The sequence below is a fragment of the Podarcis liolepis genome (genome assembly GCF_965112155.1).
Source record: "Podarcis liolepis genome assembly, chromosome: 13".
In the NCBI taxonomy this organism is placed as follows: Eukaryota; Metazoa; Chordata; class Lepidosauria; order Squamata; family Lacertidae; genus Podarcis; species Podarcis liolepis.
Genome location: NC_139573.1, coordinates 36,672,845 through 36,686,453, shown reverse-complemented (window position 1 = coordinate 36,686,453; position 13,609 = coordinate 36,672,845). Strand labels below are relative to the sequence as shown.

Here is a 13,609-nt window from a genome sequence, read left to right as displayed (position 1 = left end):
GTAGACAGCTAGACACCACGGTGAAGTTTACAAGCGGGGCAACGTCCCTCCCCTCTCATCAGACAGATCACCGGAAGAATCCTGGTCCTGAAAGTTAAACTTTGCTTATCAAGGCAACAGAATACTTGATCTGAACCAATCCTTTCCTCCCAGTTCTTTCATATGCTTGTGCGTGTCACAATATTCACCGGCACTGAGACCAACAGGCTTCTTCTTTCACTGTGTGAGTGAAGCCTGTCTCCTAAAACTTTGCATCTTACCAGTTTCGGGGGATGAGCACAAACCTGAAGAGTATATATGCCTTCCTTCTTCAGTGTGAGATCTTAGGACTGTGTGAAGCCCCATTATCCTAGTCCCCCCCCCCCATCAGAAGCTCCAGTTATTTAATCGGACAAAGAGCTTGGCTCAGGTCCACAGTCGCTGCCTCTCTAAATTCTGCCCCCCCCACTGTCAAGGTTCACCCTGTTCCCCGTTCAGCTTCCCCCTCCCTTAGCAAGTGCAGCGCCTGTTCGCTCAGCAATCAAGGTGGCTGATTCAGAATCGCATCGATCAACACATGATGGGTGAGTGAATGACTGAAAGAGGAGGGAGGGGAGGAGTCTCCCCCTCCTTAATTTACCCACCTACTAAGGATATAAAGCCCTGGCTGAGAGAGAGCTGCTAACAGAGGCATCAGCAAGAAGAGCAACTTGAAACTTGCAGAAGGGCTGGCTGAATCCTACTTGCATCCCTCTACATCTAGCTTTGCACCTGTTCCTACCTCTTTTTGACAGTGAGTATCTGGGACAGGCAATTGTTGGTTTGGATGGGGGGGGGGAAGTCCCTTCGATCTGCTGCTGCACTTCTTTTCAGGGAGCGAAATAAAGTTGTGGGGACTAGGGAATAAAGCCGAAGCATGACTTAATTTCTAAAAGCCGAGGGTTCCTTGGGGTTCCCGAACAAAACAGGATGGCAGGTGTTTTGGGGGCACATGCTCCTCTTCTGTTTGCTGTTTCCTGACATTTTAGTAGCAGGTGCTTCGAGTGACCAAGCTGCTATTCTGAGCCTCGGGATCAGGGGTCAAAAGGGAAAGAGGCTGTTTCAGGGAACCGGACATTCTTCTGGTTGAACATTTGACAGCGACGTGTTTGTACGCAGTTATGTCCACACTGAGCATCTGCCGGTGTTCTGTTTTCCGGGCAGTTTAGGAAAGGCTGATGGCCATGTCAGATCTCAACAAGGTGGCAATGTATTAATGTAAAGCTGGCCTTTCCACAAGGGACTATGGGATGCTTTTGCAGGGCTCACCTGGCAGCATTGGGTTAGTTCAGGCTGCTTAGCAGGCTTTGTGCGTTCTCGTCTGTTTCCTTCCAGATGGTGGCCTCTCTGAAGCCCTGGCCTCTTGTGATCGCCGTGACCCTGTGCGTCTTGTTCTGCCTGGGGACCTTAGTGGATGCCTACCCTCCCAAGCCAGAGAGTCCCGGAGAAGATGCTTCCCCAGAAGAGATGGCCAAATACTTCTCAGCTCTCCGGCATTACATCAACTTGGTGACACGGCAGAGGTGAGCAGGGTCGTGTGGGTCTGGGTGTGCAGTAGTGGCTTCTTATGTACCAGGGGAATGAACACACACACACACACACACCACCCTGCTGCCTGCCTGAATGTTGGTGGGGAATGGGCATTGGGTGAAGAGGTCCAAAGGAATGGAGGAAAGGCTTTAGCTCCCTGCCAAGTAGAGCACACATTCTTAACATTCCCCAGGTGAAGGCAGCAGAGGGAGGGAGTCAGGGCAAGGCTGCTGTCTGGGACTGTATCCAGCTCAATAGCATCCTTGTCTGTCATCAGCTGTGAAGCTGCAAGGAAGCCACAGTGAACCCTTTCGAAAGATGACACCTTTCTTCAACCTTAGACTGTTCCTGTGCCAGGTTTCATTTTCTCTGTGTTGTGAAAGCATGCTAACAGCATACCCTCCAACATTACTCCAATGAAAATAGGGATGTCCTATTTACTACTACTACTAATACTACTACTAATACCCCTCCCATCCAACTGGCTTTGCCCCAGCCACTCTGGGTGGCTTCCAAAATACAGTCATACCTCAGGTTGAAGTCGCTTCAGGTTAAGCCCTTTTGGGTTGCACTCCGCGGCAACCCGGAAGTAACGGAGTGCGTTATTTCTGGGTTTTGCCACTCACGCATGCGCAGATGCTCAAAATGACGTCACACACATGCGCAGAAGTGGCGAATCACAACCTGCGCATGTGCAGACGCGGGTTGCATTCACTTCAGGATGCGAACGGGGCTCTGGAACGGATCCCGTTCGCATCCAGAGGTACCACTGTATATAAAAACATAATAAAACATTAAACATTAAAAAAAACCCTTCCCTATACAGGCTGACTTCCGATGTCTTCTAAAGGTTGTATAGTTACTTGTCTCCTTGGCTCAAGGGGGGGGGGGTCACATGACTCCATACCCTCCAACATTTCTCTGATGAAAATAGGGACGTCCTAAGGAAAAGCAAGACATTCTGGGATCAAATCAGAAATCGGGAAGGAAGGCTTCTGTAAATCTGAAAAATAGGGACACTTGGAGGGTCTGCCAACAGTTTTTATCTTCTGCTGAGTAAGTGTGTAAGTTAAGAAGGCCCACGAAGCATGTTCTTAAACCTTATTTGCCTATGCAAATTATCACTACTTTGTCGAGTACGTTAACTATGGTCTGTGCGCCCACAGAGTGTAGCTTTTCATTTGCAGAGATTGCTGAGCCCTGCAGCTTTTAAAGGCAGCCAATCAAATCAGCAGCCCAGCTGCTTAAAAAAAAAAAAAGCCCATTTCAACACCTCCACCATTAGCACCAACTGCCTGGTACAGCCCATTAACTGTCATCTCCTAGAAACCTAATTGGAAATCCGACCCAGGAGGCGATTAGCAAGCCCTCGCCCCTCTGGGTTGATTCATTTTGTCTCCATGTCCTTCTTGAACTCCTGACCCAGTTCTGAACCCAGGGGAGCTGTGGATCTGATTTCCGCAAACCACGGAACGGCAGCGCATATATTCCTGTGGGGGGAAATGCACAAGCCTTTTAGAATCCACTGATAAATGCCCACCTTTGCAGGGAGAGTCACACCCTAAGGGTCAGCTCATGTAACCAATCTTCTCTGTTTTTCTTCTCTGACCAACCCTCTTTGGGGATGTTCAAACACAGGCAAGATTTGCAATGCAGGTTTTGCATTTGAGTTGTGTGCCCAAACCATTGTATTGGGAAATTTTTAATGTTTGACATTTTGTGATGTCTTTATACGTGCTGGAAGCTGCCAAGAGTGGCTGGGGAAACCCAGCCAGATGGGTGGGGTATAAATATTATTATCATCATAATCATTTTTAATTTGAATACCGCCTTTCTTACAATACTCAAGGCGGTTTACAAGCTGAAGAAACAAAAAATGTACATCTTATAACAATCTAATTCAATATTATTATTATTATTATTATTATTATTATTATTATTATTATTATTATTAAAGGTTGTTTGGGGCTACCTGAAGTTTCTACCCTCTGCTTCGAAATTCCTTGCCAATAATAATAAAATAAATAAATAATAATAAAATTAACAACAACAACAACAACAATAATAATAATAATTTCGTATTTATGCCCTGCCCATCTGGCTGGGTTTCCCCAGCCACTCTGGGTGGGTCCTAACAGAATATTAAAAGCACACTAAAATGTCAAACATTAAAAACTTCCCTAAACAAGGCTGCCTTCAGACGTCTTCTAAAAGTCAGATAGTTGTTTATTTCCTTCACATCTGATGGGAGGGCGTTCCACAGGGCGGGCGCCACCACCGAAAAGGCCCTCTGCCTAGTTCCCTGCAACCTCACTTCTCACAGGGAGGGAACAGCCAGAAGGCCCTCGGAGCTGGACCTCAGTGTCTGGGCTGAACAATGGGGGGTGGAGACGCTCCTTCATGTATGCTGGGCCCAAAGGTGTAGACGTGAGTGGTGATGCCCCAGTAGCTCATTCTGTACATGCTTAGAGGCATTCCTTTCTTATCCTTGCTCCATCTGTTGGAAGTGCAGTGTGGGGCTCCTGCCTTGTAGCTGCTGAAATTAGGTGACGGGGAGAGGAAGAGCAAAAATCTGGACATCTCTCCAAGGGAACTTCTAAGATGGCACTAACTCAGTCCTTCCTCTCCACCCCTTTCTCTACACAAGGTATGGCAAGAGATCCAGTCCAGAGAGCTTGATGTCTGAACTCATTTTTGGAGACAGCAGCAGCAGCAGTAGCAGCAACAGTGACCACAACATGAGATCACGGTGAGTCCTCCTAGCATTTTTAGAGTACCGAAAGCCACTTGTACCTGACATGGGTCCTATTCTTTCTAGAGGAGTGGGTGGCACTGTGGTCTAAACCACTGAGCCTCTTGGGCTTGCTGATCGTAAGGTCGGCCCTTCGAATCCACACCACGGAGTGAGCTCCCGCTGCTCTGTCCCAGCTCCTGCCAAGCTAGCAGTTCGAAAGCACACCAGTGCAAGTAGATAAATAGGTACCGCTGTGGCGGGAAGGTAAATGGCGTTTCTGGGCGCTCTGGTTTCCGTCACGGTGTTCCATTGCATCAGAAGCAGTTTAGTCATTCTGGCCACATGACCTGGAAAGCTGTCTGTGGACAAATGCTGGCTCCCTCGGCCTGAAAGTGAGATGAGCAACGCAACCATAGCTGTCAACTTTCAGATTTGAAAATAAGGGATCAGCAGCCTCGAAAATAAGGGTTCAGCAGCCTTACCTGTCCTGGGGACAGTCTACAGGATATCTAACAATCCGGGATAGCAGCGGGAAGCAGCGGGAAATGGTGCTGGAATAAGGGAATTTCCTGCAAAAAAAGGGAATGTTGGCAGCTATGGCCACAACCCCATAGTCGCCTTTGACTGGACATAACTGTCCAGGGGTCCTTTACCTTTCATTTTTACCTATTCTTTCTAACCACAACAACTTTTAAGGATTGCTAAATAGGAAGGAAAGAACATGCTCTAAATGCTCAGATACTTTTCTGTGTGATTACTGTGATGTCTAATCTGTAGAAACAAAGGTGAGTTTAAGACTCAGACTTGCTTGGAAGACACCTCCATCTTGACCCAGTGCAATGTTTCCCCTCTGCCCCTACCCCCGAAAGATTACTCATCACTAGGAAAGCAGCATTCTGCACTTATCCAAAGGAACCTCCCTGCTACCCCATGCTAAACTATAATTATTTATTATGCTTATATGCCACCTTCACCTCAAAGCTGGTGCATGTGATTCAATTTTATCCTCACAACAACCCTGTTAGGTAGGTTGGGCTGAGAGGCAGTGACTGGCCCAAGGCCACCCCAGCAAGCTTTGTGGCTGAGTGGGGATTCGAACCCGGGTCCTGCTCCAGCATTCTGACTGTTACACCATGCTTTCTCTGAAGTCAAATGTGGAATAATCCCAGGAATCGTGCACTGCGGATTCAGAGCCGTGCGTGATCCAGTGCAATTATTCCATCCGTTTATCTTTTATGGCCCTTATTTCAGATCTAGCACATCAAAGGGCGACACTGAAAAAAGGTTTATATGAAACATATACAGTGGTACCTCGGGTTACAGACGCTTCAGGTTATGCGATTTCGGGTTGCGCTCCACGCCGAACCCGGAAGTACTGGAACGGGTTACTTCCGGGTTTTGGCACTCGCACATGCGCAGAATCGCTAAATCGTGCTTTGAGCATGTGCAGAAGCACTGAATCACAACCCGCGCATGCGCAGATGTGGCGCTGTGGGTTGTGAATGCTGTGGGTTGTGAACGCGCCTCCCGCATGGATCACGTTCGCAACCCGAGGTTCCACTGTATTTAACAATGCATTTAAGCCAGGCTTTCCCAAACTAGCTTCTTTGGGGACTGCAGTTCCCATCATCCCTGACCACTGGTCCTGCTAGCTAGGCATGATGGGAGTTGTAGTTCAGAAACAGCTGGCGACCCAAGTGTCAGGCGTCAGAGGAACCAACCCCCACGGCAGGTTGCCAGGAACGGATAAGAGAAGGAAAAGTCCTTACCATCTGCTTTTCATTCAATAGTCACAGAGAGAGGCTCTTGGAATAATGGCGTTGCCCCGAGTAAATCTCCACCTCCCTTCTCTTCCACTTCCCCATTCATCAACAGCACTCCCCCCCCCATGGTCTCCAAGCCCTTTGCTCTCCTACTTTTAAGGCCTGCCGGGTTCTAGGAGGTTGTGGGTCTGGAATGCTTTCTGGTGATAATCCCACACTTGCCTATTCAGAATCAGAAGTAAGTCATAGTTTAGTGGAGCTTACTCTCTGGAAAAGGGGTATTGTCAGGCAGCAGAGGAACTAGCCCCCTCGGCAGGTTGCCAGGAACTGACAAGACAAGGAAAAGTTCTTACCATCTGCTTTTATTCAATATTCACAGAGAGAGGCTCAGGAATGTGGCCTCTCAGAATTATGGTGTTGCTCAGAGTCAAACCCCACTCCCTCTGTCCCTCACACTTCTCATGAGTCATCACTATGGGTGCTGAAAAGTGCCTTTGGCTAATAATAATAATAATAATAATAATAATAATAATAATAATAATAATTTATTTCTATCCCACCCTCCCCAGCCAAAGCCGGGCTCAGAGCGGCTAACAACAGTAAAAATAGCACCGTTTACATAAAAACACAGTCAATTAATTGAAATACATTCTAAAATCAGTTCAGAATCAAATTAATGGCAACCGTTGGGCTAGAGTTCTATGAAGATTGCAGAAGAAGAGAGGGGGTCAGACTGTGCCTTGGCCAAAGGCCTGGTGGAACAGCTCTGTCTTGCAGGCCCTGCAGGAAGATGTCAAGTTCCGCAGGGCCCTAATTTCTTGTGACAGAATGTTCCACCAGATCGGGGCCATGGCTGAAAAAGCCCTGGCTCTGGTTGAGCTCTTTGCTCTCCTACGTTCAAGGTCCGCCATGTTCTGGGAGAGAGAGAGAGAGAGAGAGAGAGAGAGAGAGAGAGAGAGAGAGAGAGAGTCTTGAATGCTTTCTAAAGACATGGTATCCATCAGCTGTCACCCTTCTTCTTCTTCTTCTTCTTCTTCTTCTTCTTCCTCCTCCTCCTCCTCCTCCTCCTCCTCCTCCTTCTCCCCCCCTCCTCTCCCATTATTTCCCAACTATCCCCCTCATCTGCCTCTGAGCTGTGACCTCCCTCAAACCCCAGTTGTGGTGTAGTGGTTAAGAGCGGTAGACTCATAATCTGGTGAACTGGGTTCGCATCTCCGCTCCTCCACATGCAGCTGCTGGGTGACCTTGGGCCAGTCACACTTCTATGAAGTCTCCCAGCCCCACTCACCTCACAGAGTGTTTGTTGTGGAGGAGGAAGGGAAAGGAGAACGTTAGCTGCTTTGAGACTCCTTCTGGTAGTCATAAAGCGGGATATCAAATCCAAACTCTTCTTCTTCTGAACTGTCTTCTTCTTCTCTGGAAGGGTCAGGCTGGGGAGGCAGTCTCCACCATTCTCCCTCTTCCCAGTCCCTAACACCAAGTTTTGGGAAACCCTGGTTTAAAGCACCCACCCTGTGGTATGCCATTGCTCTGGATGGATTTGGGAGGGTGGGTGGCCTTGTTTTTGGGACAGGAGCAGCGAACCTCATTCCTTCCCCTGCAATTGTGTGATTCTGCCTTTGCTTCCTGCAGATTTGATGATTCCTATGGGTGGTGACGACCTTCGCACACCTCGGCTGATGGCCCGTCGGCTGCCACTTTTTAGACGTTCCAATTCTGTGGTGTCGTTTTGCGGTTATTTTATTTTAAAGAAAAACAATCAACCCGTGACGAGAGCCGAAACTTTTCTTTGAAGAGACCCTCTCCTCTCCCCCACTTCGATTTTCTCCACCTGGTATTCGTGAGGCTTGGGGAATCATTTCCCCTCCCCAGACAACACTACAACCAAGCCATGCCTCCGTCTTTCCATAAGCCAGCAGGGGGCGACACAAGAGATCTTTGTGTCTGGGGACAAGGTGGGGGTGGGGGTGGGGGTGGGCTGCCTTTGTGGTGACCTAGGTTGTATTCGTAGTGACGTCTGTGTTGACTCACCAGTGCAAGAGCCTACTATGTCTACTCTGGGTTGATCTTTTATTTTATACACCATTTGTGCGCGCGTGTGTATGTGTGATTATGGGTGAATGTATGTAAATGTATGCATTTTCAATGAACTTTTCTCTGCATCCACAATAAAAAGCAAGTTTAATGGAGAAACCTCCTGGAATTTTTCCTTTTTTATGCTCTCTCTCTTAAAAAGATATTATTTTAATTAAATTTCCCCAGTTAACTTCAAATCAAATAATTACCATACATAACATCTTTCTTCCACGGATGGGCTTCCCACTCACACTCCCATAGTGTTTTTATTCAAACCCTTTTCTTTCTTTCTTTCTTGAAATCTTTTTTATTTGATTTTCCCCCAATACAGAGTTATAAGAATCTAAATATATATCCATATATAGAGATTTCTCTTAATCTCAGGACTCCCCCTCCCTGGAGTCCCATTTTAAACATTTAAAACTGTATCTTTTTCCAAACTCTAACTTTTATATCAATCCGTGTTGTCCATGGTAATTGTTATACTACAAGTGAAATCAAAGTCCTGCCAAGGTTTCCATCTGCTTACAGTGGTCTCTTAAATAACTTATAATTTCCCCCCATTCTTTTGTAAAAATGTTATCCTCTTGCTTCCTGAGTTTTCCAGTCAGTTTTGCCATCTCGGCCTTGCCCATCAGCTTAGTTTACCATTCCTCTCTGGTAGGGACTTGGTCTTCTTTCCAACTCGCGCTAGCAGCATCCGGGCGGCTGTTGTTCCATATATTAAAAGTCTTTTCTGCTCCTTTGGGATGTCGGTACCTATAATTCCTAATAAAAAGGCTTCTGGTTTTTTTAAAACAAAAGTTAATTTAAACATATTCCCCCCCCCCAATTTCATTATATATCATCTCCCAGAAAGCTTTTACCACTTTACAGGTCCACCACATATGATAAAAAGTACCTTCTTTTTCTTTACATTCCTAGCAAGTATTTGTACTTGTCCTATACATTTTTGTCAGCTTAGTTGGGGTCAAATACTACGGTACAACGTTTTCATATACAGCGGTGCCCCGCAAGACGAATGCCTCACAAGACGAAAAACTCGCTAGACGAAAGGGTTTTTCGGTTTTGCGTTGCTTCGCTAGACGAATTTCCCTATGGGCTTGCTTCGCAAGACGAAAATGTCTTGCGCTTTTTTCTTAAAGCTGCTTGAAGAGGCGCAGTTGCGACAGACCGTGCTTCGCAAGTCAAAAAACATCGCAAGACGAAAAGACTCGCGGAATGAATTATTTTCGTCTTGCGAGGCACCACTGTAGTTTTCTTTCAAAGTACAGTGGTACCTCGGGTTACATACGCTTCAGGTTACATCCGCTTCAGGTTACAGACTCCGCTACATTTCAGAGCATCCTTAACAAACCACAGTCCCTGGGATTCTCTGGGAAGCTGCAGGTAGACTCAGGGGCTAACTGATGGTTGCCATTTTATCCATGAGCATAGGAGCCAACTCCTAGGGGCCGAGGGATCTTTGCCCCCCCCAATAAAATATTTGAGGGGGCCACTCCCCAAAGTTGAATTGCCATTCAAATTTTGTGTGTGAAACCACATCATGCAGCCAGTTATGCAGGGTGGAGCTTACCTGGGCCCCCCCCCCAATATTTTGTTCAAGTTGGCACTCCTGTCCATGAGGGAGAGACAGAAGTATGGCGAGGTTTTAATAGGATGATTCCAGATGAGTGTTTTAATGTGGGGTCAATACTCCTCAGGCAACCTACCTCTGCTATAATTAGATTTTATTCTATTTCTTTCAGACACGTATACTCCACTCAAACCCATTCATGACGATAGTTACTAAATAAATACGCCGTGTATTTCTATAATGCCCAAAGAATAAGTCTTTACGAGTCAAAACACGCCTGTCATGTTTTCTGAAACACATCTTCAGAGAACAGCCTTCGTCCTCAGGATAGCAAGGTTTGGGGCAACCATGTATTTGAATTTCATTGCTGTGGTCCAGCCATCGTTTGAAAGACATATATCCAGTTAGCACAGCAAGATATTTTGGAATACAGCGATGTCGTATTATACACATTGTCTGCATTTCAGCGTCGCGAAGCCACACACGATGGTTTGTTTATTACGGTAACTGAACAGCCTATTGACCACAGGCTAGGGATTTAATCTTTGTGAAGTTTTTACATCGTTTCATATCTAAACATGATGTTTATTTAGTACCTTGACTTTATTTGCTCTCTTGCATCTATTGATCGGTCGGGGAAGGTTTGCCTTACAATGACAGAGCACAATACAACAAGCAAGAACCAAATACACCCAAAAAGTCATAAAACATCATTTGGTGACATAAGAGTACCAGCTGCCGGTAAGGGAAAATGTCATCAGCTGTGACATTTCCCATCGCAATGACTGTGATGCAGAGTTAAGTCACCCTGGCTAAAATTTCCCCTTAAGGTTACAGGATCCTTTTAGGGTACGAACCCAGGTTAATCCATCCACTTTTGGTACCCTGGCTGAAGTCATTATTAAGAAGAATATTTATTAAATTTAGGGATGCTGGAGAATTCTGGAAGGTTCACAGGCTACGAAGGACTTGATCACCAATTTATTGGCAGCTAGGAAGTGGAACAGGGATGCAGGTGGCACTGTGGGTTAAACCACTGAGCCTAGGACTTGCCAATCAGAAGGTCGGCGGTTCGAATCCCCGCAATGGGGTGAGCTCCCGTTGTTCGGTCCCAGCTCCTGCCAACCTAGCAGTTCGAAAACACCTCAAAGTGCAAGTAGATAAATAGGTACCGCTCCGGCGGGAAGGTAAACGGTGTTTCTGTGCGCTGCTCTGGTTCGCCAAAAGCGGCTTAGTCATGCTGGCCACATGACCCGGAAGCTGTACGCCAGCTTCCTTGGCCAATAAAGTGAGATGAGCGCCACAACCCCAGAGTTGGCCACGACTGGACCTTTACCTTACCTTAGGAAGTGGAACGGGGCAAGCAGAATATAAAATGGAAGAATGACATAAAGAGGTGTGGGATATAGCTATTCATTATAAATTAACATGTGGCATTAAGGTAAGACGAGGAATATGCAGGAGAAATGATATAGAGGAGATATGGAGGGTGTTTGTAGAATTTGTACTGTTAAAACAGAAAGGGGTCAAACCATCGCAAGAGGTGTTGAAATTTTGGGAGTTTGGGTAGTTACAACAGAACGGTCTTGGTGATGGGGTGCACATTTTTGTTCTTATTTATATATGCTTATTACCTTGTCAAAATAAAAGAAGAAGAATTCAAAAGAAAACAGAAACAAGGGCAGGAATGGCTGATGCTCGCTTACTCAACCCCTGTCCAGAATCAAAATCAATCCCGCGAAATTGGTTTTTGCTGTTGCTGCTGATTTCATCTCAAAAATTATTTGTGATTGCCTCCGCCCGCATTTGGATCACGTTTCCTTGGCATTGAGATGAGCAGGGGTGGAGCAACATAATGATGACATAATTTACATAATGAACTTGAGGGGGTTTATAACAAGACCTGCATTCATGGCCACATGGAGCTGGAAGAAGGTTTGAAGGCTTTGTTTAGAGGTTAAGATATTCCCTCACATAGAGGATGTGGACAGAAGGACAGAAGAAACCATTTTTTAACCGCCGTACCCAGATCATAGGATGATTGGGAGGGAACAGACGTAGGAGTTATCAGAGACTGGGATGTTCCCTTCAGGCCAAAGTATATTCTAGCACATGAAGAAGAATTCAAAGTCTGTTGCTACTGCAACCAAATACCTTGAAACTTTATTCAGATAGTAGATTGGGAAAGGTTATGGAACCACCAGGCAATGTTTTATCATATGTAGTGGAATTGTAAAATAATAAAAAAGTATTGGGAAATGATTTGTAATGAAATGAAGAAAATGTTTAAAATAACTTTTGTTAAAAAAAACAGAAGCTTTTCTTTTAGGCATTACAGGAAAAGAATACCAAAAGAAACGAAGAACTCATTTATGTACGCCACAACAGCAGCCAGGATTCTATGGCCACAACTTTGGAAAGATGACAAGGCACCAACGAAAGAAGACTGGCAAGCCAAAATGATATGCAGATATGGCAAAACCTATAGGAAGATTAAGAGATAAAGATAACAGAGAATTTAGAAAAGACTGGAATCCATTTATACAGTACTTGCAGAAACATTGTGAAGGAATAGACTCACTGGCAGGGTTTGAATAACACTTACAATTAAGGAAAAGATAACAAAAAGATATTGAAATACAATTAGAAAGATGATTAGAAGTATACCTACAAAAGAGATTACAAAATTAGGTAGAACAATAATAGCAGAAGGAACAAATGCATCAAAAAACCAGAAGAAGAAGTGATTTGTCCCCCCCCCCCATTATGCGATGTCATTATGTTGACTGAATATAAAATTGTAAAATCTAATACAAGGAAAGGTTATGCAAAACATGTTGTACGCTGAAAGAAAATTATATGAAAATGATGTACTGGTGGTATTTGACTCCTAGTAAGTTAGCAAAAATGTATAGAACAAGTACAAATACCTGCTGGAAATGTAAAGAAAAAGAAGTACCTTTTATCACATGTGGTGGTCATGTAAGGCAATAAAAGCTTTCTGGGAAATGATACATAATGAACTGAAAAGAATGTTTAAAAGAACTTTTGTTAATAAACCAGAAACTTTTCTATTAGGAATTATAGATACAGACATTCCAAAGGAGCAGAAAAGACATTTTATGTACGTGACGACAGCTGCATAGATGCTACTAGCTCAGGGATGGAAAGAAGGAAGTGTTTCTACCAGAGAAGAATGGCAAACTAAGCTGATGGACTCTGCAGAAATGGCAAAGCTGACTGGAAAGCTCCAGAACCAAGCGGACAAAAACTTCAAAAAAGAATGGGAAAAAATTATAATCGATTTAGGAGACCATTGCAAGCAGATGAAAACATTAGCAGGATTTTGATCTCACTTGTAATGTAACAAATATTATGAACAATATGGATTGATAGAAAATATAGATGACAGAATAATATGCAGTTGTAAATGTTGGCAATAGGACCCGTGGAGACAGTGGGGGGAAGTCACGATATTCAGAGTAATCCCAAGTACTTCAGAGTAATGGATGTATTTGGATTGTTATAATTTTAAATTTGTAAAATCAAATAAAAATGATTATTTTTTTTAAAAAAAGAAACTTTAGAGGAAGGCTGGGGAAAGTCAGACTGTTTAGTCCTCAGGACTCTTCCTCCCCAGACCACATCTCTCACCAGCCCTGTTCCAGTACCCACTTAAAGCGCTTTTCATTGGCTGAGTCCTTGAACTGAATCAGGCTGATCTGGGGCAATCCAGGCTTTGCTAGGCAGCTAGACTGGTGACTGGGAGTGGCCACCGAGACCATATAACACCGGTTCTGAAAGATCTTCATTGGCTCCCAGTACGTTTCTGAGCACAATTCAAAGTGTTGCTGCTGATCTTTAAAGCCCTAAACGGCTTTGGTCCTGTATACCTGAAGGAGCATCTCCACC

General features: G+C 45.0%; 1 protein-coding gene across 1 annotated transcript; it reads left to right on the top strand.

Moving 5' to 3' along the window:
- Positions 1-650: 650 nt before the first annotated feature.
- LOC310690816 (goannatyrotoxin-Vere1-like) lies at positions 651-8,238 on the top strand. The gene is made up of 4 exons (XM_083470389.1): positions 651-772; positions 1,354-1,541; positions 4,196-4,297; positions 7,678-8,238. Exons 2-4 carry the CDS (start codon positions 1,354-1,356, stop codon positions 7,700-7,702), a joined length of 315 nt encoding a protein of 104 aa, XP_083326515.1. The 5' UTR covers positions 651-772; the 3' UTR covers positions 7,703-8,238.
- Positions 8,239-13,609: the final 5,371 nt, after the last annotated feature.